This window comes from Apostichopus japonicus, chromosome 23 (genome assembly GCF_037975245.1).
Source record: "Apostichopus japonicus isolate 1M-3 chromosome 23, ASM3797524v1, whole genome shotgun sequence".
In the NCBI taxonomy this organism is placed as follows: domain Eukaryota; kingdom Metazoa; phylum Echinodermata; class Holothuroidea; order Aspidochirotida; family Stichopodidae; genus Apostichopus; species Apostichopus japonicus.
This window is the reverse complement of record NC_092583.1, coordinates 15970944-15997010: the sequence shown is the minus strand read 5'-3', so window position 1 is coordinate 15997010 and position 26067 is coordinate 15970944. Positions and strand designations below refer to the sequence as shown.

Sequence of the window (26067 nt, the reverse complement as noted above, 5' to 3'; positions counted from 1 at the left end):
CCGGTAGACATTAAGAACTGAAAAACATGGTAAGAATCAGTAAGTTTTACACAATTCTTGAGAAATGTTACCAATGGACTTTTTCACAGGGACCAACAGGTTCCTGCTACATGCACACAATGTAGTGCAAAATAGTTGTTAGTGGCCAAGAGCTTATATACTGTTTTTTTACCAATATGTAACTGTATTTATTGTTGTAAGTTGTTCAATGTCCTTAATATAACAGCATAGATACCAGCAATACATAAATTAACATTTAACATGGTTGTAATAGTAACACACTATAACTGGAGCTACTTACGAAGGAATGACCTTCTAGAGGAATGGTTTGGAACAGAATATACATTAGTTGTTACAGGGTTTCTGAAAATTAAGGATGGGTAGGGGAGGGGCAGGATAGAGACTAAAAGCAGCCAGGAATGCACTCTTTCCATTGGACATTGCTGCAACATACAACTGTATGCATATATGTGTGGAGGGGCTTTGGGGTGGAGGGTGATCAATACTATATAAGAGAATACATACCTAGGAGAAAGGGGGCTGCCTGATGAGCCCCCTCCAAATATATTCCTTCCTGGACGAGGTTTCGTTTTGGTATGTCTCCCTGACACTGGGGCAGGAGGAGGGAAAAATGACCCTGAGTTACTGTCAGGGGTAATGTTGACCTCAAAATGCATTTCTGGTGTTGTTTTAACAGACAAGGGTCTGACTCCTGACATGGTGAAGACATTCTCCTGTGTACAAAATGAAAATTCAGGGGTCAGACAAAAAAATTAAATTGTCCATCCTCACTTAAATTTATCTATAGTTTAATTAACCAACACTTCATAATGAGATATTCCAATGGCAGTAGTTGAGTACCTCCATATATTATGGTCCAGTTCATACCATATCATTAGGTTAAATAGTAGGGTTTTTTACAGTTAAGATAAGCTTTTTGAAAAGTTTCAACTTATGTTTTTCTTTAATAAACATTGCATACACTGCTAACTAAAATGTATTTTTATTACAAAACATTGACAAGGTATGTTTGTCACTGCTAGATTCTTGAGGCAGAAGGAAACAATACCTGATTGTCCTTTAGCAAACCACATAGAGAGAAACTTAAATCCAACAAAAACTTGAAGAAAAAAAAATTTAAAAAATGTCTAGTTCATAAATGCAGAAGAACATTTTGACCTTTCAAATTTCTACATTCCATTGTTACTGTTACTTATCAAATAATCCATAATAAAGAAAAAAAATGCCCATGTTTGTGAAGATATCCAAGATTGCAAATACCTGTGGTGTCCCTAACACTTGATTGACAGGAGTCTGGTTGGGGGTGGTTATGACGTGTGATGTCATATTTTCGGTATCTATGATTGGACAACTGTCCGTTTGGCTGCTCGTTGTACAAAGAGTTGAAGTAGGTGGCAGCTGGAAGACTGACTCAGGATCTGGTTTTTCTCCTGAAAATGAAGAAAAAGATATTGATCTTCTCGTCAAAAAGACATCTCAGAGAATGCAGAAAGAAGCTAAGTGAGACATACCTAACAGTGAGTAATTTGTGAGAAACTAAACTTCCAAAAGATCTTCTAGAAAATCTACAACAATTAACAATCAGCTAATTCATAATTCCAGTTGCGCTTCTGTTGTCACATTAGTTGATCAGATCAAGTGATATATCACGATTAGCACATATCATCTTGCGTTACCTTGGAAACCAATAAAGAGAATTTGCTTTTGACTTCTCATTTTTAGTGAGTGATTTCCCCAACTTCAAAACCGACTTCAAGTCTTCAAGGACTTTCAAATGATTCATTCCCATTTTTAAATGGCCCTGAAGGGATTTCCCTAACCTTACAGATTGGCACACATAGGTGAATTATTTGCTCGTCTCACTGACCACTAGACATTGTATATGTGTGCATAGAATCATCAAGCAACTTACCCAAGGGTTAAAAATCAGGTTTATTGTAAGATTGGATGCCATAAACAAGACTCATTACAACTGGAAAGTGGTTTGCACAATGTAAATCTAGCAAATTTAGCTTTTAGAACACTATGAACATTCTGTTATATTTGAATATTTCAAGGTCATACTATTTTACTACGGAAGATGTGCACTAAAAATCCTCACAGCTGGCCATCTGGTCCAACCCTGATCCTAATACATGCTAACACTTCACCCATGGCAAGATTCTTTAGTTAACTATTCACTTTAACACTAACAATTTGTTTTTGTGTTCTCTCAAACAGAACGTCATAAACAATGTACACATCAATCATACATAGTTTTTTTTTTTGTTTCGCAGGTAGAACGACACAAATGTATAAACATACACTAGTTACTTACATTTGAACTAGTATGTAGAAGATACAACAATCACGCAAAATAGAAGTAGTTATTAGCATATCATTGCATATAAACATAACATAGCATAATATAAGACAGAGAATGCCTCTTTTCACATCTTAAGTTTTAACTTCTTCCAGCAGGGTTGGGGGGGGGGAACCCTGGATCCATCAACTTCAGGGCCGGAATCCCTTCCTTTTTAAAAATCATGGATCCACCCCCTGAACAAGGGCATGAAAATACATAGGTGACTCCGCATACTTACCCAAGTCGCATAGAACTTGAAATGAATTCCAAAGAAATGGATTAAGTTTCAAGCAGTGTTTGTATGCCTCAGTTGCCTTGTTTAACCTTTCTGCTTTCCTGTAAAATGAGAAATGGATTGCAAATCTTCAATGTTACATTAGAGAAGGGCAAAATGTTGATAGCAGAAAACAAGAGTTATTTTGTGTACCTTTAAAGAAAGAAATAAAGACTTTTCCTTTAAAGTCTCATTGTGTGTTTGCCAAATTTTAACTTCAACCTTTCCACCTTACTGCCCTAAAAGCTCAGTGAAAAAATAACACAGTTACATGCAATTTTCATATTAATAACCATTACTTTTATTCAGTTATCTGTCTTTAAACATTTTGAGCTGAATAAACTTTGCCAGATTTTTTAACGAGTCCGTAGATTCTACAAACTTCACTCAAAATTTGCAAGCCCCTCCCAAAAGATCATGCACCAATCAAATCTCTCTGATTTGTTTACGACCATTAGGCATAGGACAGTGGACGATACGAGTCTACATAGGTTACAATTGTTTAATGAACATGTTGATATGGGCGGTCGCAGTGATTTACAGTCGTTCCCACCATAATGGCAACAGAATATATATTTCTTTCTTTCGATTGCGACAGCTTTTCTCCATTAAAACCACCTGGTCAGATTGCATTTAGAATAAGAAACATTGAATCTGCTTTGAAAAGTTTGTTTTCCGAAATTCATCAGCAAACACGTATTGAGACTTTAGAGGGACTAAATAGCTAAGTGATTTTAATGTTTAAAGCAATTGGCTATGTTGGTGATGCAAAGTGCCATGTTTTAATATAGATTAGGTGTTCCATGCTATAAGCTACACAAGAATCAATAAACCAAAATTGTCACAAGTAGTAGTACAGTAGGTCTCCATTTACCTGTAATTTTGCAAAATTTCATGGAACATCTTGTCTCAAAAAACTTAGTATTACACAAAAAGCACAAATCTGTTTACTGGCATTTCAAACTTTTCATTTTCAAACTTTTCAAATTGAGTAGATAAACACGACAGGGCTCACCGACAAAGCTTTCCTAGAAGTTGAAGAGCAAAAGGTGCAGAGTCACCAAAATCTGAGGACACTTCCTCGCAAGACTTATTTTTGGGGAAAGAACTTCCCATCAGAGCAGCCTCACACTCAGAGAACCTGAGAAAAAAATAATAATAATCAGCAATAAGATCATAAGAGTATTCACAAAGGAACTTTGTTACATTAATCATGGTAATATAACTGTGTTTGATCGACTCTGGAGTCAAAACTACCTGATTTTTTGGCTCTAAGTATCCTCTAACAATTCTACTTCATGAAACACTGGCCTATCCATTTCAAGTCTATTTCATTGCACCATGCTATGACACATCGGAATAAATCATGGGGTAACCCATTTGAAATATATATTTACTCTCATTGCAGTAGCAGCTGACATAATTTAATTTGTTCGTATTCTGACAATCCATCTTATCAATTGAAGAGAACTGAATGGTTTGACAGGACATTGCAGACACAGTTTCCCTCTCTATACCTCCTTCAGTTGTCACTTCTTCATAAACCCGAAACCCTGCTCATCATATATATAAATTATTTATGCGTAACATACTGGCATTAACTGAAGTCATAAATAATTACATGTTGATTTTATGATTTAGTTAGTGCTGCTCACAATTCTGTATTCGTAGATCAATAAATCATAGGCAAGAACCATGTGACACAAATACAACATTGAGAGATATGCAATGTAAAATTATATTGCTTAAATAAATGGTTTTAATACACCATCTGGGTGTCAAATATATACATACAGTTACCCATCATGTGTAGACCTTCAAACCTGCTTGTCTCTGAGGCATCAACATTATAGCTGGGTCAATTTGCATGCCAAAGGCATGTAGTATTTAAGGGGAAACAACTGCACTAGTTTTGTGTTCCTTCTGACAAATATTAGACTTTGTTGGCAGAAGAGAGAGAGAGGTGGATAAACACTTCCAATTCTTTCTATTTATGTGATTCCTACACTTTTCATAACTACAGTGTGACATCTATGGATCTACACCAATCAGGTAATATCACCTCTCTACAAGACCACTCAACTCTGAAGGTTTTCAATGGGCCATTCAACTATCGGTGTACAGGTGTAGCATATTATGTGCATTGCATCATACAATAATACTCCTTACAAGCTTTGATTTCCAATTTTTTTTAACCCCTCTTACTTTTCTAATTCCAGACTGCACTTAGCCATTAGGAATCTGCACTGCGGTGTGGGACATCCCTTTGTTTGCAGGATAGCATGTGCTCTGTTCGGATAGCCACTTCGATAGTAGCAGGTAGCTAACAGGAATAGCGTATCATCTGAACCAACTGTATGAAGAACAGAAGTGATCAGAGGATCGATGAAGTTTGGTAAGATTTTCCAATTACCAATCACATACAGTAAATATAAATAAATGAAGTCTATTGCACAGCATACCTGTATTCTATGCATGGGATAATAAACATGGAAATCCAAAGGCTATCCTGTCAACTTAGTCTAAAGGTACATTAACACTTCAACTCACTCTTCACAGATTAAATGTAGCACATGCAAAGTAAGAAAGTCTGGATTGATTATATGAGCTTGTCAGGACCAGAGGTTGTCTGAAATATCAAAGGAGGTTATCAGAATAACCAAGATTCTTATATATCCTCCTGAACCCCAAACCAAAAAATGCTAAATATGTAAATGGACTGTACAATGTGTTTTATATCAGTCCTTTTCAGTGCTTTGACATAAATTTACAATTCCCTGCATTTGCATTAGGAGCTGCTGTACAACCATGCACGATCTGACCATTGAACTTAAAACTTACAGCACATTGCATGCGCAGTAATGCCGCTCTCCATTCCATCCGAGCCCAAAATCAAGAAACGACACTGTCATAATCAGTCCTATCTAGTTCTATGGTAACTGACATGTTACAGTCTCTGACTGCAGAAAATAAATTACACCATGAGTTGATCACTAGCAGTTAATTACTGATGAAGAGATCTTTTGAAATAATTTACAAGTGTCAAGCCAAGCTAATTATTTTAAGGGCCTTTTAGGACAATTATTTTGTTCGAAAAAGCTACACAAGCTGATCCCTGAACTAGTCAACGACACAGAACGTCTAACTATGAACTCTCATACGGCGTGTTTGCATGCTTGTGAGCGCTTTTAGGGAATGGTATTACTTTGATTCAGAGATATGTGAACAGTACAGTCACACACATCAGGACAGATATGAAAGCGCTGAAGAAACGCTGGAGAGCTCCACTGTACAAGTCTGAACGGTTGGATAGCCGGTTTGATCATCCAGGAACAGAGGTCCGGATAATCCAGATTCCCTATTATTGAAAGCCTAGAGACTACTCACCTTCTGCATACAATCTCTCTGCTAAAAATATAGCGTTGACGTAGTCGTAGTGATTGAGGCATTGCCAGATAGTAGCCTGTAAAGAGTAAATAAATCTATAGTTTATAAAGGAATTTGCAAAGTTTCATTTCACTTGACGTTTACTGCAATGTTGGAATGAACCAGATTTTTATTCAAAACTTTAAAGCTATTTCTTAAAGCTAAATTTAAAAATTTAAAGCTAAAAATGTTAAAACTTCAAAATTTTAAAGAGCATGGGAATAAAATAGTGTTCAGACTTTGTAACGCAGTTTTGAAGGCTCTCAACTCAAATAAAACACTATTTGTCAAGTTTACATATCAGTTTGCGATGCGATACCGGATAATTTATTCACTGAGCTATGATTTCCACATGCATATATCATTTGTCCAGTGTAGCTGTGTAGGTTTAGCAGACTATTTGCAGAACTGCTAGTCTAGGCATACTGTATATGTCAGCTTGTCTTCAGTCACAAAAAAAAGAGAAAAATTCCATAATTCTGACAAGTAAGGAAAACATTTGACTGCCACTACAATAACATTGTCAATGTATCCAGTTTGTATGATCTGCAATTTCAACTATTGCACTGGAGCAATGACAAACACTTAGAGCTGTGATTTCTTTTCAAAATGAAAGTTTATAATCTCCAAATCCTGGTTAAGGATATAAATGTTTGGGTAAGAAAAAAACCTAACTTTAATGTTATTTGAGAAACTGATTTTAGCCAATCCTTGCTTAATGTCTTGTGTTATTCAGCTGGCTTTGTTAAATCAGTTACTTAAGATGGCCCTGTAAGTAAAATTCACCCTAAGAATCAGATTATACAATATGTCTAATTTCCAGTCAACCAAATAAGCTTCAATTGGCATCCAGTTCTAGCACTTTTTGGTGATATTGATGTTTGTTTCACAAGGGACTTAATAGAAAAGGTGAGCATGATAAAAAAAAGTACTGTGGACGATGTGTTCTGACAATAGTTTTCGTAATGACTGACTCCTTTCAATTCTACGCTTTGTAAGTAGGATTAGATTGATAACTTGCAAATGTTTGGAATCATGCACCTCAGTCTTCATTAAGTTAAGTTTGTCTGTCATCATCAAAATTGTTCCATTTGCTGCATGTTTGACATAAAAATAATCGTCTTAAGTTTTAGGTTTGCATTTTCATGAGAATGAACAGTGAAGTTTGTCAATATGCTACATCAATTAGTCCGTTATCCTAAAATATTAGGTGTTAAGACTTCTGTGAAGTCAGATTAAGTGTTTTGTACCAAATTCGTTAAACTGTAGTTAACCTTATTTTACATACCATGAATTATGAATGCAAATGTAGTGTCATTTCTTTCTAAATTTTTTTAATGACCTCAAATATATCATTGTACGTTCTGTAATCTTCACCCCATTGCTAACGTTGGCACATGTCTTGTGACAGTAGAACTTTGAAGTTAGTGATTCCAGACCATGAAGACAAATTTTTTCATGCAAAATTAATGATGTGTGACATATTTCGATTCATTCTTTGGAGAAATTGGTCCCCAGAGGTTAGGTTTGATGTGTGGTACATCTTTTTAATCACAAGTACATGTTGAACAGTTTCTTGGTTTGCACTTGACATCAAAACGTTTGTGAATTGTTTTAGACATTCAGTCAGCAGCTTTTGTAGTTTGTATCTCAAGAATCCAACCTAAATCCAGATGTGTATTTATATTCATGTTTGCATACTAACATCTATTATCTGACCATTATTTGTTTTCCAATATAAAAGAATGAAAGAAAATGTTCTCATATTATCTGGAGTGCATAATAGTGGGTCACTCTATGAGAATGAAAGAAATGTACTTATATTATTCAAGAGTGCATAATAATAGGTCACTCTATGGGGCCATTTTTCGTGATGATACTGCCTACTAGTATAGTCAGTATTGCGAAGTTCGGAACACTGCAAAGTTCGGACACCCCTAAGAAATACATGATTTCACCATGACAACCTATAGCAACAGCCAATTTCATGAAAAACTACGAAGCTACAGATACTTTCTCTCCAAAATGACCTGTGTGCAAGTAAGTACTTACATATTTGTCAATAAATGGAGATCTATGAAGTCTGTTATAATTACTGAAAGAGCAACTGCGCCACCAATTTCATCACCAGCGCCACACTGTGGGCCGGGTGTCCGAACTTCGCAATACTCTAGCAAAGAAATACCAGTTCCACAATCACGAAGAATGTTATTGGAATACAACATGAAAACAGTTTGCAGGAAAGAAAGTTTTGCCGTGTATCGTAATATAACACACTTCTCCCACCATATCAAGTATATTTTCATGTGATTTATACCAGAAGATATAGTTTTGGGGTGTTTTAAGGCTTAGGTGTACGAACTTCAAAGTGTCCATGCTACTAGTAGTAGTACCAAGAAAATTGCTGAGAGTTTCGTCAGACTTTTGTCCACATCTAAAAACGTAGATGTGCAGTTTGGTAACATATTGCAATGACTAGATAAGTAAAATTTGAAGAAGTTTATTCAGAAATAAGTAAACTTATTCAAAATATTAAGTATATCATAATTGGACCCATCATGCATGCTAAGCTCTAGTGTTACTGTTGAGTGTACTGTTACTAGCCTAGTGTCAGTTACTTAATTTCAAAATACCCAGGCTAGGCCTAAATCTTTACATATTCTGTTGTTTGGGAGTGTTCACTTTAGTAATATAAACTTTTCACTGATAACCTTATGTTAAGAACCTTTGAATTAACGATAAATTGTCTTTTCGCTTGGATTGAACTGTTTGCGCAATAAAGTTGAGATGTAAATACTACTGCATCCTATCGTACATGTTGTTAACAATATGTTAACATTAGGCTTCTCTGCTTTACGAACAAATATTTTTGACAATAAGATGACAAAATATCTTCATAATTACCTGAACTGGCTCATAGACTACCATACTGACGTCCGACAACTGTTCAAGTCAATTAATGAGTTGAAATTTTCAATATTACTGATTTCCCTGACCTTTTTTAGTTATTTCTATTAATTATGGGAAGTCCTATGAGGGCTGCCATTTTGGGCGTTCGAAATAACAGCTGTTTGTAACGAAACATTTGATTGGTCTGTAACGATACAAATCCAAGATAGACAAAATATTTTTTGATTTATGTAAGTCCGACATTGATAAGCGTCTACATTTTCTATGGGTTTCGCATTGCGGCATACTGTCCAGAAAAGCCAATTGCTGACCGGCTAAGATGTGAATTTTAGTTACTGCTTTCAATCAAAATAACGTTCTTCAACGCCGCTGACATTTTCTGCAGACTGGTCTCACACAGAAAGTGGGCAGTTTGAGGAGGGGTGGGAATGGGGTGGGTAGGTTACTATAAACTTGGTCAAGACGAGGGCCATTGGTAGATCACATATTTCTTTCCCTCTCCACTCCTCCCCTCCTTCCCTCCTCCCCTCCCGCAGTTTTTGAAAAATCTCAAAAGTGTCAGTCACTAACATGGATATGTAGGCCACCGTAGTCAAGCATTCTCTTCGTCATTTTTGCGATGAAATATCTAAGCCATTTACCTACTCAGGCAAACCATACTCCTACCATTACCTTTAAAAGATAAATAAAATACAATATCCCCCCAAAAAAGTTTTCAACAACTTGCCTTGGAGGTAAAATAGACGCTTTAAGTTTGGCTTTAATTATCACGTTAGGAAATTATCATGAAGTAACGATATAGTATAACATTAGGTCTTCTTCACGCGTATTTTGCCTACGTTTGTGGGCTAAGTTGAACCACTTCAAAACGATTTGTATGTACGGTAGCCGATATCGTACTTACTGACTAACACAACTAATTCAATGTCTCGGAAAATAGATGTTTCTTGTTTTGTTTTTTGGTCGTAGAGGTGATTGTGCAGATTATAGTTGAAAAATCATTATCACCGGTTGGAAAGGGCTAGCAGGGGCGCATTCACCAGTTGCAATCGAGGGGGGGGGGGGGGGCTAAGATGTTGTTTCATCTCTGAGAGTGGTCCAAGGATTCAAATAATCATGTGCAGGGAGTAGGGATAAGTAAGTGCTCAGCATATATGAGTGCCGGGCGGATTTGTGCGGTTGTATTATCAACGTCCTGAGAGACGGGTCTAAGGGGTGGGGGTGTCCCCCTCCACTTTGGAAATTGTTTGCAAATAGAGTATGCTTAATGGCAAATAGTAGTATCTTTTTGCTATTCTGGAGCTCACTTCTGTGCCAAGTATTCACCTTTATTTTGGTTATGGTAAAATTTGGTAAATGAATCGTCAAACATGATAGTGTCGGGCGGAAATGTTTAAATACTGTTTGTGCTGGGTGGCATTCAGATATACCGGGTGCAGCCTCCCAGCGTGAGCACATCCCTGCATGTGGTAATTATATATATATATATATATATATATATATATATATATATATATATATATATATATATATATATATATATATATATATATATATATATAATATAACGAAAATCCACGTTTACTCCAAAAGAAAATATTATTAGAGAAAACCAGAGAAATAAGATATGACTCATAATTGACAAATAAGGAGTAAGTTTTACAAAATATATTGGAATTTTCGGTCCCCCTGGGACCTTCGTCAGCAATACTTGGCAGTCGAATGAGAAGTACAAAATGTGACACAATGAAAGTATGACGCTAGATAAGAGTAAGTTGCAATGATGGAATTAAAACCAAATAAACCATGACTATACAGGAAGCGGATTAAGGAGCAAAGAACGGATTACATATGCTTGTAGAACTGGTAGTTGTTAAGGGGTCCCAAGTCTTTGTTGAGGCCGGTGATGTGAGACTTAATACGAAAGATCCAATCGATTTCTTTACGTTTACGTTCAGTAGTTGATTTGAAGTTCGAGGCAATTAAAATACATTTTAGGTTTTTTAGAGAATGACCATGAAGATTGAAATGTTCGGACACTGGGAATCCTGCAAAATTATCACGAATAGATTTTTTGTGATTATTAAAACGTAAGCGGAATCGGGAGCCTGTTTCACCTACATAATTGCCCTCTTTGCAAAGTACACAATAGAAAATGTAAATAACATTAATAGAATCACAAGAGAGGGAAGGGGGTCTAAGACTAAAGTCAACATTGGGAATCTTGACCACGGTGCCTGGGGTAATATGGGGGCATATTTGGCATCTAGGTTTACCGCAAGGAAAATTGCCTGCGGAGGTGGAAACTGAGCGGGGGAGTCTGGAGGAAGTGAGAAGAAATTTAAGGTTGGGGGGTTGACGAAATGCTAGCATGGGGGGTACCTTAAACGATTCTCCTACAGACTGATCGTCTTGAAATACAGCAAATTCCTGTTTGATGGAGCGAATGAAAGATTTGATGAGGGGGTTGTAACTGGTAACGAACGGAATGCGTGTGTTGGGACTTTTAGACTTGTATTTTAATAAGTCCTCACGGCTCAACTTGTCGGCCCTGGAAATACCCTGTCTAATTAAGTGAAGGGGGTATCCGACGTTCAAGAAATAACCAGTTAATATGGATACCTGGTGTTTAAAATCACATGGGTATTAAAATACAAGTCTAAAAGTCCCAACACACGCATTCCGTTCGTTACCAGTTACAACCCCCTCATCAAATCTTTCATTCGCTCCATCAAACAGGAATTTGCTGTATTTCAAGACGATCAGTCTGTAGGAGAATCGTTTAAGGTACCCCCCATGCTAGCATTTCGTCAACCCCCCAACCTTAAATTTCTTCTCACTTCCTCCAGACTCCCCCGCTCAGTTTCCACCTCCGCAGGCAATTTTCCTTGCGGTAAACCTAGATGCCAAATATGCCCCCATATTACCCCAGGCACCGTGGTCAAGATTCCCAATGTTGACTTTAGTCTTAGACCCCCTTCCCTCTCTTGTGATTCTATTAATGTTATTTACATTTTCTATTGTGTACTTTGCAAAGAGGGCAATTATGTAGGTGAAACAGGCTCCCGATTCCGCTTACGTTTTAATAATCACAAAAAATCTATTCGTGATAATTTTGCAGGATTCCCAGTGTCCGAACATTTCAATCTTCATGGTCATTCTCTAAAAAACCTAAAATGTATTTTAATTGCCTCGAACTTCAAATCAACTACTGAACGTAAACGTAAAGAAATCGATTGGATCTTTCGTATTAAGTCTCACATCACCGGCCTCACCGGACTTGGGACCCCTTAACAACTACCAGTTCTACAAGCATATGTAATCCGTTCTTTGCTCCTTAATCCGCTTCCTGTATAGTCATGGTTTATTTGGTTTTAATTCCATCATTGCAACTTACTCTTATCTAGCGTCATACTTTCATTGTGTCACATTTTGTACTTCTCATTCGACTGCCAAGTATTGCTGACGAAGGTCCCAGGGGGACCGAAAATTCCAATATATTTTGTAAAACTTACTCCTTATTTGTCAATTATGAGTCATATCTTATTTCTCTGGTTTTCTCTAATAATATATATATATATATATATATATATATATATCCGGCTTTAGGAATCACATATGATTTTCGAGTTGGTTAGCATCATGTTTGATCTCTAGAGTAAGGCAAAATATGTCACCAAAAACAGAAGTAGTATTGTTCGATACAGGTGACAAACGACTACAGTGGAATTACGACCTTCCTTACCGGTTTAGAACCTCTGGACATACAATCAGCGTCCATGGCCTAGTTGGTTATGGTGTCCGCGTACAAGCCTACCTGTGGAGGCTGGAAGTTTTACTACTGTTCTTGATTTTCCAACTCATTACGATTTTCATTTAAATATATATATATATATATATATATATATATATATATATATATATATATATATATATATATATATATATATATATATATATATATATATATATTTAGATATATATATATATATATATATGGAGGGGCCATGGAGGTGGTACCATTGTTGGGCTATGCTTATAGATATGGCATCAGTTGCACTTAATCCAGCCCTGCCCGTTGGTTATATTTCCTCTACAGGATATGCGGTATTCCACCACAAGACGTATCGTAACAGTTAACGATTGGCATAAATGTTAAGCCTATATCATACGTAAGCTGCTGCTCGCTTGAGTTTGATTATTTGAAAGGTAACCATGATCTGAATGATTTATTTAAAACGCACTCACCAATAACTGCGGAATAATTTAAAGGACCAGAACTTTTATGAACACTTTTGTAAAAATTTATTAACCCCCCCCCCCAAAAAGGGGAAAATGAAGGGGTGTATATTATAGTGACTTCAACCCGGGGACAATGGTGTGCCAAGTTATGCTAACCATGCATGAAACCTGATCAGTCATACATAGAGTCAAATAATTAAGGTAGTTTTACCAATGCACTTATAAGCTAAATAAACAGCTATATACACTGTGACTCATATGCTACTTCAACAGAATATTGCTTTGAAATGAATGCTAGCGTTACGCTTCACAAACCTTAAATAAGTGCAGATGAGATACTTTATAGGTGGTAAGAATTTCAAAAGCTTTGTGGCGACCTTATTATTCTCAAAAAGTTATGTCTGTAAAAAAAAAAAAAAAAGTGGTGTCCATTCAAGCGGTGCAAGTGGCCTCACCCATTGCTATATGCATGTAATACTTAGTAAAGTTCCTTTGTAAATAGCCTGAACGGTAAAACTCGATAGGTGTATAGCTAACGTCATGACCTCTGCTTAAATTAACACAAGGCTGTTTTAACCACTGTTCAGTTCGTCACCACTAGTATAAAGTGAAGACTTCAATCGAAAAACTTTTCTCTCATTTTTCGACGTCCTAGTGGAAATAGCAAGCCTTTTATTTCATGAGATCAACTTTGTCGCAAAGATTGCGTTTCTGCTCCTGTCATTTAGAATATATCGTCCACAAATAATTTCTACAGAAGCGAGTGCAAACACGAACGTTTGGAACAAGGAAAAGTCTTCGAGGATTGTAACTTTGGAATTGCCTGCCGGCCAGGCGGTTAATAATTTTACCGATTTTTTCGGCCTATCATCAAAAAGAAGAAGAAAATGTCCACTGCAGGCCGGTTGACTCTTTTCATCGCAATATGTTTGTCACTTGTAAGTTTTCTTTCGTTTTTCATTCGCTCAGTTTAATGGCTTTTTCCATACATAATACTTCTTTACACGTTTATACTACACATACATATATAGGCTACGTCATGGATCACACATTGTAATGATATATATAGCAAAACTAATGACCCGGAAATAGCATATATAGGTCTACTAAAAGAATTATAATGTGAGCAATTAATGCGACCCCTCCCCAGCCAGCCAATCTCCACTCTCAGGTATAGATAATCCCTTACTAATTATCTCTCACGTATAATAATAATCCCTTGCTAATTATCACACATATACGTCATGGATCACACATTGTAATGATATATATAGCAAAACTAATGACCCGGAAATAGCATATATAGGTCTACTAAAAGAATTATAACGTGAGCAATCAATGCGACCCCTCCCCAACCAGCCAATCTCCACTCTCAGGTATAGATAATCCCTTACTAATTATCTCTCACGTATAATGATAATCCCTTACTAATTATCACACATACTCCATGTACAGACGCCATGCACGATATTTACCTTTACTAATTATGTATGACTAGTGTGCATGCTTAACTTCATGACAATTTCAGCACCTTTAGGAGCTGTTTGCATTTTTGCTTCCAATTCGACGCAATCATTGTGGCGCAATATGCAGTTAACAATATAAAGAAACATATAAGGTATCAACAATATACATATAATCGGGAGATTCAAGATCATCGTCGGGCAACTGGAACAATTATATCGCGAGGCCCTCTCCAGAAGTCTTCATAAATTCATGGTATATATTCATGGGCGTATATGTGAATATTCTTAATCATTTATATTTGTCCGGGCCCCCTGATTGACCCCAGGCCCAGGAGATATTATGCCCACTAAGATGGTACCATACGATGGGATTATAGACATAAACTTACCGAATAAAATATGTTGACACATCATGATATTTTGGATTAAATGTTTTATGTCCCTCTATATTTTATACGGAACGGTTAACCATCTACAGATCCCTTATATATAATTATGGGAACGGTTAACCATATATAGGGGGGGGGGGGGGTTGCGAGGGGTCCAATTACGCGTGGAGATTATACATGAAGTTTAGTCAGAATAAAGTCAAGTTACAGTTCCAATACAACAAACTTTAACACTCCACAAATCGGGAAAGGACCGAGGGAGGCGGGGTCTTAATACCCTCTATTATACACAGGAAATATTCTGTATTATTTTGTCCAAAGTGAATAGGGTAAGAGTTCAAATACTGGGACTAAAAGAAGGATGCATGGGGTTATGCATGGGGTTGATGTCAGTGTATCAATTGCCGTTGCTATATTGTACCAAGCTTAAAAGATTGCCTTAATCCATGCTTGTCGAAGATTAAAAAATTGTAATCTTATAACTTAATCTTAATTTTATCAGACAGGAAACTGAGATTTGCTGGCACCCTCATGATAAAGGTGTATGTAGCGACTGGTGTGGGTCGGGAGATGGGTGTAGGGGTGGGGGGGGGGAGGAGGATTGCATTAACACTACTTAAAAATTTCGGATTTTACTTTCACCCAAAATATAGTTTGATCACGTTACCATTCCAGACTTCGTTAATTTTTGGATGAAATCTAACATATCTTTGGAGTTGATTCTGTTACATTTCTATAAAGATGTTGTTTAACAATAAAATCTCATAACAATGCAGTCCATTATTGCCTTATAGGAAACAAACATTTTCATGTTTTTAAATATGTTTTTCTGTTATATGCAATTAATATTGATATGAAAATGTGTCGGGGTGACAAAATGTTGGAATTCTACTCTTATTCCTTCACTTGCCATTTTGTGGGTGTAGGGGGGGGGTAGGGGGCGGGTGCAGGTAGATTTAGGAGGGTGTTTATAGTAAAGTGGAAGTTGCAATCTCACTTTGACTGATACTCAGGTTAGCTTTGATAAACTTTCTTCATGAAATGCAAAATTTAAGAACAAATAAATTTGTCCAGCGATAACTTATTCTTTCTATATATATTTTTACCATCGCTTTCGTTTATCAAGTTATATATATGCATTTCAGTCAGTCTTTGTGGTTAACTGGTGTGAATGAGCGGTAAAGTGTGTAGAGCTTCACCTCCCCCTCCCCCTGCTCCTATGTTAAAAGCCTCACCAGGAACCGATTTATCTTGTCCTGTTTAAATTTGTACTATTTAGAGTCGTGTATACCGTGGATTTGGTGCATCTGTGATGAAATGTTCATATTTTGTAATATTTTGTGAAGGCTGCATGTGGCGACAACAGACAATACAGGTGCAATTTATGGCAATTGAGCTGAAAATGTAGTTGTTCTTCTTTATAATATTTCGATCATATATCCAGAGAAGAAGAAAGATATTTCCACCCAAAAAATTGTTGCATTTTAATGACATTCTTGTACAGAAAACATCATTTAAGCATATAATCCAAATGTATAAGGTTTCAACGAGAAACGAATAATACAACTATCAAAGGAAAGAAAACCTTTGAAGAACAACATAATGATATCACGTGGGGACTAGATTTTGTAGTGAGTCCGTATATACACTCTAAGAAAATATGGTTCCACATAGAACCAAAACTGGTTCTTGGACTTGTCCCGTATGCAGAACCTTCAATGGTTCTTTCCGAGAACCCTTTTCATGATGGTTCTAATAAGAACCCTACGAAATGGTTCTCGAAAGAACCAAAAAAGGTTCTTTCATTTTGTCCCGTATGCAGAACCCCTAAGGTTCTATCAAGAACTTTTATGACTAAGGTTCTTTTGAGAACCCCTTTGAAATGGTTCTCGAAAGAACCATAAAAGGTTCTTTCATTTTGTCCCGTATGCAGAACCCCTAAGGTTCTATTAAGAACTTTTATGACTAAGGTTCTTTTGAGAACCCCTTTAAAATGGTTCTCACCAGAACCATGAAAGGTACTTTCAATTCGTAGCTGTGTGCAGAACACTTAAGGTTCTACCGAGAACCTTTTCAAATATGGTTCCCAGGGGAACCCCTTTAAAATGGTTCTCACAAGTTCTTTGGAAGGTTCTTACTTTTTACTGTTCACAGAAGCCATGAAGACCAGAAAATAGTATTAAGTTGCAGCTATTGTGAGATGTGTACAATTTTTGCCTACAATAATGTCAGAAGTCTGATGATGTTCTGTCAACTTGCAAATAACTTTATTCACTTTAAAATTCAGCAAACCACGAAACAAACAAATATTGTCAATTATCTATTGCATGAAATATCAATTAGATTCAAAATGCTGAAATACAATCAAAAGACATCATCTTTCGTCATATCACAACAACTTTGTGATTTACATCCAAAAATTGTAGAATGAGCTGATATACAATGTGGAATTATTCAATCTCTTAACAGTTCTCTGAGGAATGCAATGTTGGGATTATGCCAAATGCTGCATGCTTTGTACATGCACAATCATGAAATACAAACTAAAGAATGACTCAATAACAACTGCACCACACCACAAAATATTCAAACATGCAAGTGCATGTAAGTGAAATTAATCAGGTGAAACAATGTGTTCTCAAAGACTTCTCCTACATTTACTATAAGCTGTGCAGTGGTCATTTACTCATCCCTGCTAATTCGACTAGTATATTGCGATTCAGTGTGATATTACAATCCCACCTACAATTTTTGTGACCAACACTGAAAGCTTTGATGTATGTTGTTCTGGCTTATCTTGTAGCAGTTACCTTATACCTCAATGGAATGTACATATTTCCAGCACTCCTATAGGTATCCAGGGCAAGGTAATCATTCTATTCACCTGGTGAAAAGGTTAACCACTCAGTGGTTCTTCTGACTTTATAGGCAATGTAATGTTCTTCAAATGCTTCTGCCATCATTATGCAGCTGCAAATAAGCCACATATTACAAGAATATAAGATATACTTGACTTCAACAAATAAATGGGATTTCTTCTTCATGAAGCAACTCAACCACAAAGCAATCATTATGCTCCTCAGCTTCAGGTTCTTGTGAATGCCGAGCATTGTGGCAACGACGGATATGTTTTCTGTAAGATCCCATTTTGCGATATTGCTTTGGGGAGCCGTCAATTCGACACCTCAGTATGAAGTTGGCTTGATGTGCATTAGCTATTTCGAGGTGTCGACAAAGCTTCTGCAGTGAGAAAAAATGCCTTTGACGAGTACCGCTGCAAAAGTCACAGTCATATGGAATATGCATTGTGCTGTGGAAATTTGATTCAGATCAATGCAGAAAGCATTCGCAGTATTGGAGTTGGTATTTTTGGCCCCTCATCTTCTTTCTTGATACTCATCATGTAACGTTGTAGGAATCCCAGAGTGTTGGCCGCCTCTGGAGGGGACTTGATCCCATGCGCATAGTATACGGCCATCAAGAGTGCCACTGCAGACCATATGCTGGAAATCACATGACAGACTTGTGATCCTTCGGCCCATACAGAGATGGCATCAGGTTTGATGGTACTACACTGTAGCACTTAAACTGGTGATGGTGACACTATCTCCTGAAAAAGGAAATGATTAATAACAATTAGAGTACATTGACACATTTTTGACCACAAAAATTCCATTGTTAACTCTGGGACTGTCTGATGTGTCAGAGTTATGGTGGTACTATTTTTTTTTCAATAGCTGCAGGCAATTTTGTGCCAAACTTAATGTGAACATTTTGTAGGTATCGGCACTCGGCAGAGTTAGTAAAATAAAACAATATACAAGTGAAAACCAAGCGGCTGATTCACATCTAAAGGCAGGACTGTTTGGGATTTTGAACGCAACTGCACGGCTAAAGTGAATATTGACACTGTCAATCCGTGTCAATGTGTATTTTCTAATGGTAGTGATTACATTTCCCCATATACTGTGTTTTTTCCCTTTTCGGTTCAAATTCCAGTGTCTACACTGTATGTATTACAAGGGTAGAGCACATTGTTAGTAACGGCGGCCTCCGTGTGAGAAGTCAGACCATAGATCGGGGTCCAGACCTCTAAAGGGGAGGGGGGGGGGTTTAACTTCGCATACCCGATCACAGGATACTCCCTAACTGCCGGGCTGTTGGGAGCTCAGTGATGCACTGTTCTGCTATCTCTAGAACACAAGGAGTCTGACCATGGGTGTTCCAAGAATACATTCGCTACCAGCTCCCAGAGCGGGTACTCAAGCTATACTGTATAATCATTGACCATTGTCAGGTCCTTTAGTTGGCTGGGGTCAAGCCTCACAATGCCAGATGCAGCCCTCCTTGGCATCCTGAAGATACGAGCCTTATACTTACAATAGACAATCTGTGATCATTCCTGAAGAACTGAGAGTTCCAAAATGACATAATCAATTGAATACAGGCACACCTTAAATGTTAAACAGCAGCAACAACCTATCTGCTCCTGGACAAATGGTCATTTTCACAGTAAAGGGTGTAACTTTGCGTTTTAAGACCTTTTCGTCAGTAGTGGACTCATGAAGCGACACAATTCAAGGACACTTTGCCACATGATAGCTTGTCAGGACATTCACAACTATTTTCATACTTTATGATGTAGTTTAAGCTTCAGAAGTAGTTTTCCCTGATAATTAAGATATTTATGTACATGATTCTGGTGGAAATGTTTGTGACAAATCATGTTGAAACTTTGGTTTCAGAGTTCGTCAATTTACACCCTTTACTGTGAAAATGACCATATACAAGAGGAACTTACCTTCTTGTCCGAAACATACAAGAACCCAGGCTTCTCGTCGAAGATGTACGGTAGAGCCATCAGAGCGACAGAATACTCCAGGTCTGCCAATAAATCCTAAGATTGGAAAATAAAGTTCTGTATCACTACATTTTCAAGTGTTATAAGGCAGCAGTCATAATCAGACAATGAGCAATGTTGTGAGAGGTTTGTACCACCATGGTACAATGTACTGTATGTATTTGTCTTTGCATTGCGGCAACTGATGGAGAAATACAGAGAAGGCCAACGACAGCTGCAGCGTATCTTCATAGATCTGGAGAGAGTGCCCCAAAGCGAAGTATTGAAATGCCCAAAAGAGAAAGAAGTACTCCGGCTGATAAAGGATCTGTACGAGGGCAACCTGACCCAGGAGAATGCACTGCGAGAACCATAGATGCATCTGCCGTCACTGTCGGAGTCCACCGAGGCTCAACGTTAAAGACCACATAACATGGCCATTCCATTATGTGTGCAAACAGAGTAGCTTTTTCCCTTTCCAACGGTACCATTTTTAAGAAAATGGGAGCTACCGATGTGGAGAAAATTGATTCCAAACTGTGAATATCCCAGAGATGTCATTCCCAAAATAGAGCCAAATATTCATAATTATGAGGCTATGGCGTCACCGAATGAACCAAATGAACACCAAATCTCTACCCCCCTGTGCTATTCCAATGGGGAAATGTTAATTTTACCCACTTCATGCCCCCTATCTCATGATTTCAGTGACGAATCAGTATCATTCGTCACTGAAATCATGAGATAGGGGGCATGAAGTCAAGATTCTCTATGAACCCTGTCCCCAATAACCATATTCTGTTGTCGGTAGTTCCAACTGCTGTGAAACCCATGATGAAGAGCAACAACATTATACTTGTGGTTTTATCGGCTACACTTTTTATTTCTGGCTAGTAACTGGGATTTCCATGTTAAAGATCCTTGCTGACTTTGCTCTGGACCGGCAAAAAACGAAGTTGCTTGTATGTGAATTTCACCCACCCCATTTCGAATCCTCATGAGCCAAGGATTCTAAACAACCCAATCATCACCAGTTTTCACCACTCTCTGTCCCATTTGCCTGAGATAATTTATCATAACTCGGACTGGAAGTTTATTTGTCGGCCCGACAAATAGCCTTTGAACAGTGATTTATGGAATTACATGAGCAGTTAGCACAAATATCCCCACGTTGGAGTAACATTGTAATTGACATTGTAATTGACGGGTGAATTGGGGTCAACTCAAAGCCTGTGAAATCGATCAGTTCAACATACAGAGAGCAGGCAGCAGTTCCTCTTAACTTTTTCCTCAACAACGACAGGGTTGTCGTTCGTGATTTGCACACACACACTGTACATATGGAGTACTATGCCTATGTAGTATGTACTGTACAGTCAGTGTACAGTACGACAGTATGATATATGTAGGCATACTGTCAGTGTCAAATGCTGGTCGACTGCAGCTTAGCCTCTTTCTAATTACTTGTTGAATAGCAGATATCCAGTGTCTCAGAACCAACCAGTACAGACACCTTTTCATCCCTTATGCAATAACAGACCACCAGTACCGCCAAAAAGTAACTAGACAAATTTGAATGCAAAGAGGGCAATGATTGCACTGTGAGTACACTCTCCCTGCAATCCTTATTTCCTAACAATATTCCCCTTTCGATCAAAATTGTTCAGCTGCTCCTACACCCCAGTAAAGTTGCTCTGCTCACACCTTATGGTCACTTGTTCACCTAATTTCCCCGTTCTCTGTCTACAATAGAACAGAGTACATGGGGGTTTGATTGCAATTGTCTAGTTACTTTCAGGCAGTACGGTTTTTTGGACCAGTTTCTACCTAAATATCTTTATGGGTTCTCGCTTACCCTCCTGTAATTCCCGCCCATCATTTTCCACTCTGATCGACTTTATACTAGTAATTGTAAGGTAAAATGTGATAACATACACTTCTTGTCCTCTTCAAGAAGGACTTCCTCCTCCTACCGGTAGGCACGCATCAGCTCTTTTGCTTTGGTCTTCTTGGAACCGTTCTGGATTATCTTTGGTGTATATTTTTCTAATGCAGTCTTCATTTCAACAACAACGTCCCTCCCTGTCAGCATTTCCACCTCATTGCAAAGCTGTATATGAAGATAAAAGTGAAATATATACCAAAATTAGACATGATTTGTTGAAAAGGCAGCCCATTGGACTCCCTTCAAGCCACACTGAAAAGGAATATCCACCTGACTGATTAATTTGAGATCAGTTTTCTACTCTGCTAAGGGGTCACAGGGTTGCGTCAGAAGTCCAACTTGAAGCTCCCTCAGCAGGTCATTTGCAGAGCTGGGATGCACAGTGAAAGTCCTATTTATACTTCACTTCCTTAAATGGCGACGCAACGGCAAAATACACCTTTATCATAAACCTACTATAATATTTGCATATGAAGTACGCATATACTAACTGCTATGATAAAGATTCGCTAAACTGATACCATGCACGGTAAAGCTCATCTATGGTGGCACGCGCGTGAGTGGTATAAAATTGGCTAGCGAAGAAATAGATAAAACTTGGGGCTAAACTAATTCTGAGCTCAGAATACAGTAATGCACTGATGATAAATGTACGCTTAAACGCCTTTGAAATACTTCTAAAGAAGCCTAATTTTAATACTATATCAAATGCTAGGGAGTTCATATCTTAGTGACAAAATTTTACATGAATAGACTTGCCCACGGGACTGGCTGGAGAGAATGCTATGAGCGTGTGTTTGTTTATAAACCGTGAAGTTAGTTCAAATGTAGAGGACCATTCCATTATTGCGAACCGCTCCATTGACCTGGGCGCCCCCAAATCAATGTAGGTAAATGAAATGTGATCCACTATAGCCTAAGTATAATTAAAACTATAATCAGCCTTTATTTCATGTCTTTGTTTCCAATTACTGTGCAGTTATCAATACTCATTACTGTATGGACAGGTTATTTCCAGACCTGATCGATCATTATTGGTGGAATAATTAGTGGAATAAATTGGTGGAATAATAATAATTAATAACAATAATAATAAATAATGATCATAATAATTAGAAGAATAAATAGGGAGGAATGTTTGTTTTTCGGCACTCTGAGTATTTTTTTATGAAATTAAAAATGTTGTTTTATTTCCATGGAGGGAATAACCAAAATATACTAGGTTGGGGTTATTTACAGCTTTATTAAGTAGCTTCAAAATGAGGTGGGCAAAAAATTATGTCGATGGTCTCTGTTCTGCGCAATGAGCATACAAAGGTCTGATTAGCCAAAGGGGTTAGTTGTAACATTTACTGCCTGGAATAGTTGGAACATGCACACAAATTTGGTCATATTCACCTATAATCATAAAAACATACCCAAAACACTTAAAACTTAGCCTAAGTTTGCAGTGACTGCAAGGTTAGCAGATGTTAAAATATTCTGATTCACCAATGTTGCCTAATTTCAATGGGCTGGGATGAAAAATGTCTCCAGAATTTTGGTAGCAAAGTTATATTCTCATTTACTTCCATATAGTGAGTCTGGCTTTAATATCATTTGATATATTATAATAGGCATATTCCAAGGTATCTTTGTGTATAGTTGTGATAAGTTCTCATTTATTTCTTTTGAGCAAGAATCCATCTTTCAACTAACCCACCACCCGTTCCAACTAACCCCATAGGTGGGGTTAGTTGGAACGCCTATCACCGACACCTCACTGGATTATCTCCTGAAATATCAACAAGAGTAGTGGTTTTATGGGCTTCATTTGTGACACAAGGCACACACCTCACACTGGATTATCTCCTGAACTATCAACAATTGTAGCAGTTTTATGGACTGCCTATCCTAACAGGATAGGCAGTGTTTGCTGAATTGATGTTGTTTCTGAAAATAGAGACTTTTGTGAAAAATGCTCCAACTAACGCCGCTCTCCCCACATACCCTATTCCAATACGAAGCAAACTTGCTAAATTGGGGAAGAGGAATAACACATCAGTGGTGATCCCTGGAATGTTTTATTCATTTTGGATAGCCTACTGTAGGCCTACGTCTTCATTTATTTTTTAGCTTGATTGTTTGTTAGCCTAGGTGGTCAACACATGGTCACACCAATAAGCCTTATTCCGGATGACGTATATTGATTGCAATGCATTGTGGTATAAATTATGCCAAATTGTGGCCAGAAACATTTTGATTTAATTTTCCCTCAATTTTCTGCGTGTTAGTGATGCATTCATTCTTCATGAGCTCATCATAATGTATTCTTTTTATTATTCTATGGTTTCAATCTGTTGGTTGGTCAAAAACATATTTTATGGATATTTTAAAGTTGACAAAAGTTGGAATGTTGTCTAAAAACTGACGTTTGCCCGTGTTTGAAGCACCCTCAGTAGCCTATATCTGGAATAAGGCTTAGGCTAGGACTATATAACAAGGTTTCCGAATACTGTGGGTGCCCAGAACCTAACAATACGTTCCAATATTACCATACTGTAGCAACGTGTTCTAAAAGCGCTATGAACGAATAACAACTTAGCTACTTATTTTCAACCATAATATATGCAAAGCAGGCTGGTTTTTCATCATCTTGACCAAATAAATCTAAATTTTGTATGATAATTCGAAATTTTCATTTCCAAGAAATTTTCGAATGGAATTGTTGTAAATTTACTCCAAGTTCTGCCTCATTCTTAGTCTTTTTTGCCTTTCGTTCAGTTCTGATAAGTTACATTAGTACACTGCATCTGCTTAATCAGGTGTAAGCTAAGTTTGTTATTTAGGCCCCCCTCCCCCGTAACCCTAAAATTCTGGTAAAAACGCTTATTTGATTTTTTAAAGGATATTACCTTATCAATACTGTAGTGTAGGTATAGCCTAGGTACTGTGTGCCTGTTCACAACCGCTTGTTCCATTAAGAACAGTAAACGGGTCTTTTTAGCAAACGTAAACAAGGAAGTTGGACAGAACTGTCTTTTTAATAGCTCCATATTTTACAATTTCGACCATAAAGATTCATATCAGGATTGTGGATTTGTGTATCAGGTGCTAAAGGTTCGGTACAGACATCATCTGAATGTTTTTAAGGGATTTTGAAGAAATTTGTGCTGAAAAAGCTTAGGCTAGGTGCGCACTATACAGGCATCCCAATTCAGTATAGGGTAGCCTAGGCCTACTCCATCGTATGTGGCTGAAACCGGTTGAGCTGTGACAGAGACAGTAAGGTTCTAGTGCTCTTTGAGACTATTATAATGTTATCGTGATTAATTAATTAAATGTCCGGTCTTCCTACAAATATGGCCTAGGCTAGGCCTATAGCCCTACAGAATTCTGTTGGCTATAGAATGGGCCTAACGTTAGGCTATGCCCATACAAGTATAAAGTAGGCCTAGTATACGTTAGGCTAGCCTAAGCCGAATATTATTTGCTCAATGGAATTAATGACGATGAAGGAATCGTTTGGTATTCACGTCTATTCACCAAGGGTCGACCCGATAACTTATTAGCAGGTCTGCGCTGGAGTTGAATTTAATTTTCGGTCTACATGTTTCTAAATTAAAACTGAAAAACTCACCGCACCGGGGCTTCAACTTCTCCTACTCGAACATAATCGACGGTACGTGACGCAAGAACTGCACGCAATATACATATAATGATGAACGTAGGTAACATACACAGTGCATATTATGTACGTAAAGGCGGCGAACTTCGGTGCACTCACTATACTATTACATGTAACATGTACGTGACGTTCGGTCAGACGGAACTTTGGAGCCCGCGAAAAGTGGTCGAAATTATTACGCAAATTCCACTCAATGCGTTGTATTCAAATAAACGATTTTGTTCACAAGTCAAAACAAATTCCATGGTAAATGAGAAAATGAGATTAATAACACTTCTATACACTTAATTATTCCCTTACAATTACATTTCCCGATAAAAATTGCCGAACTTGTTTATTTATAGATCATGTGCACACTTGTGATAAGTACGATTAGAACCCCTATTCGTGCAATTAGGGGTTCTTTGTGGAACCATCTTGTACCCAGAACCTTTTCTGTGTGGGTATGGAACCAAGTAGAAACGAATCAAGAACCTTTTTTGGTTCTTCAAGGGCACATGGTTCTGACGAGAACCATTCTTCATTTCGCGAACCCCCTCTAGA

At 37.5% G+C, this 26067-nt stretch overlaps 2 protein-coding genes and 1 long non-coding RNA gene across 3 annotated transcripts in view; 1 reads left to right on the top strand and 2 right to left on the bottom strand.

Annotated features, from left to right (window-relative positions):
• Nucleotides 1–9148, bottom strand: part of LOC139964448 (cell division cycle protein 27 homolog) — a 34111-nt gene extending 24963 nt beyond the window's left edge. Inside the window, exons 1-7 of the mRNA XM_071966011.1 lie at nt 8970–9148; nt 6027–6102; nt 4845–4992; nt 3655–3780; nt 2604–2701; nt 1282–1451; nt 526–734 (exon numbers count right to left, since the gene is read on the bottom strand). Of these exons, the coding sequence (XP_071822112.1) occupies nt 526–734; nt 1282–1451; nt 2604–2701; nt 3655–3780; nt 4845–4992; nt 6027–6102; nt 8970–8993 (851 nt within the window). The 5' untranslated portion in view covers nt 8994–9148. The remainder of the gene's footprint in view (nt 1–525; nt 735–1281; nt 1452–2603; nt 2702–3654; nt 3781–4844; nt 4993–6026; nt 6103–8969) is intronic.
• Nucleotides 9149–13707: 4559 nt separating this feature from the next.
• LOC139964500 (uncharacterized) overlaps nt 13708–26067 on the top strand; it is an 81329-nt gene continuing 68969 nt past the window's right edge. The window contains exon 1 of the mRNA XM_071966093.1: nt 13708–14155. Within this exon, the coding sequence (XP_071822194.1) occupies nt 14105–14155 (51 nt within the window). The 5' untranslated portion in view covers nt 13708–14104. The remainder of the gene's footprint in view (nt 14156–26067) is intronic.
• On the bottom strand, nt 16079–25776 carry LOC139964899 (uncharacterized). The gene is made up of 4 exons (XR_011792121.1): nt 25477–25776; nt 21848–22022; nt 19874–19969; nt 16079–18682 (listed from the first exon to the last, which is right to left on the bottom strand). It is a non-coding gene; the product is annotated as an uncharacterized lncRNA (long non-coding RNA).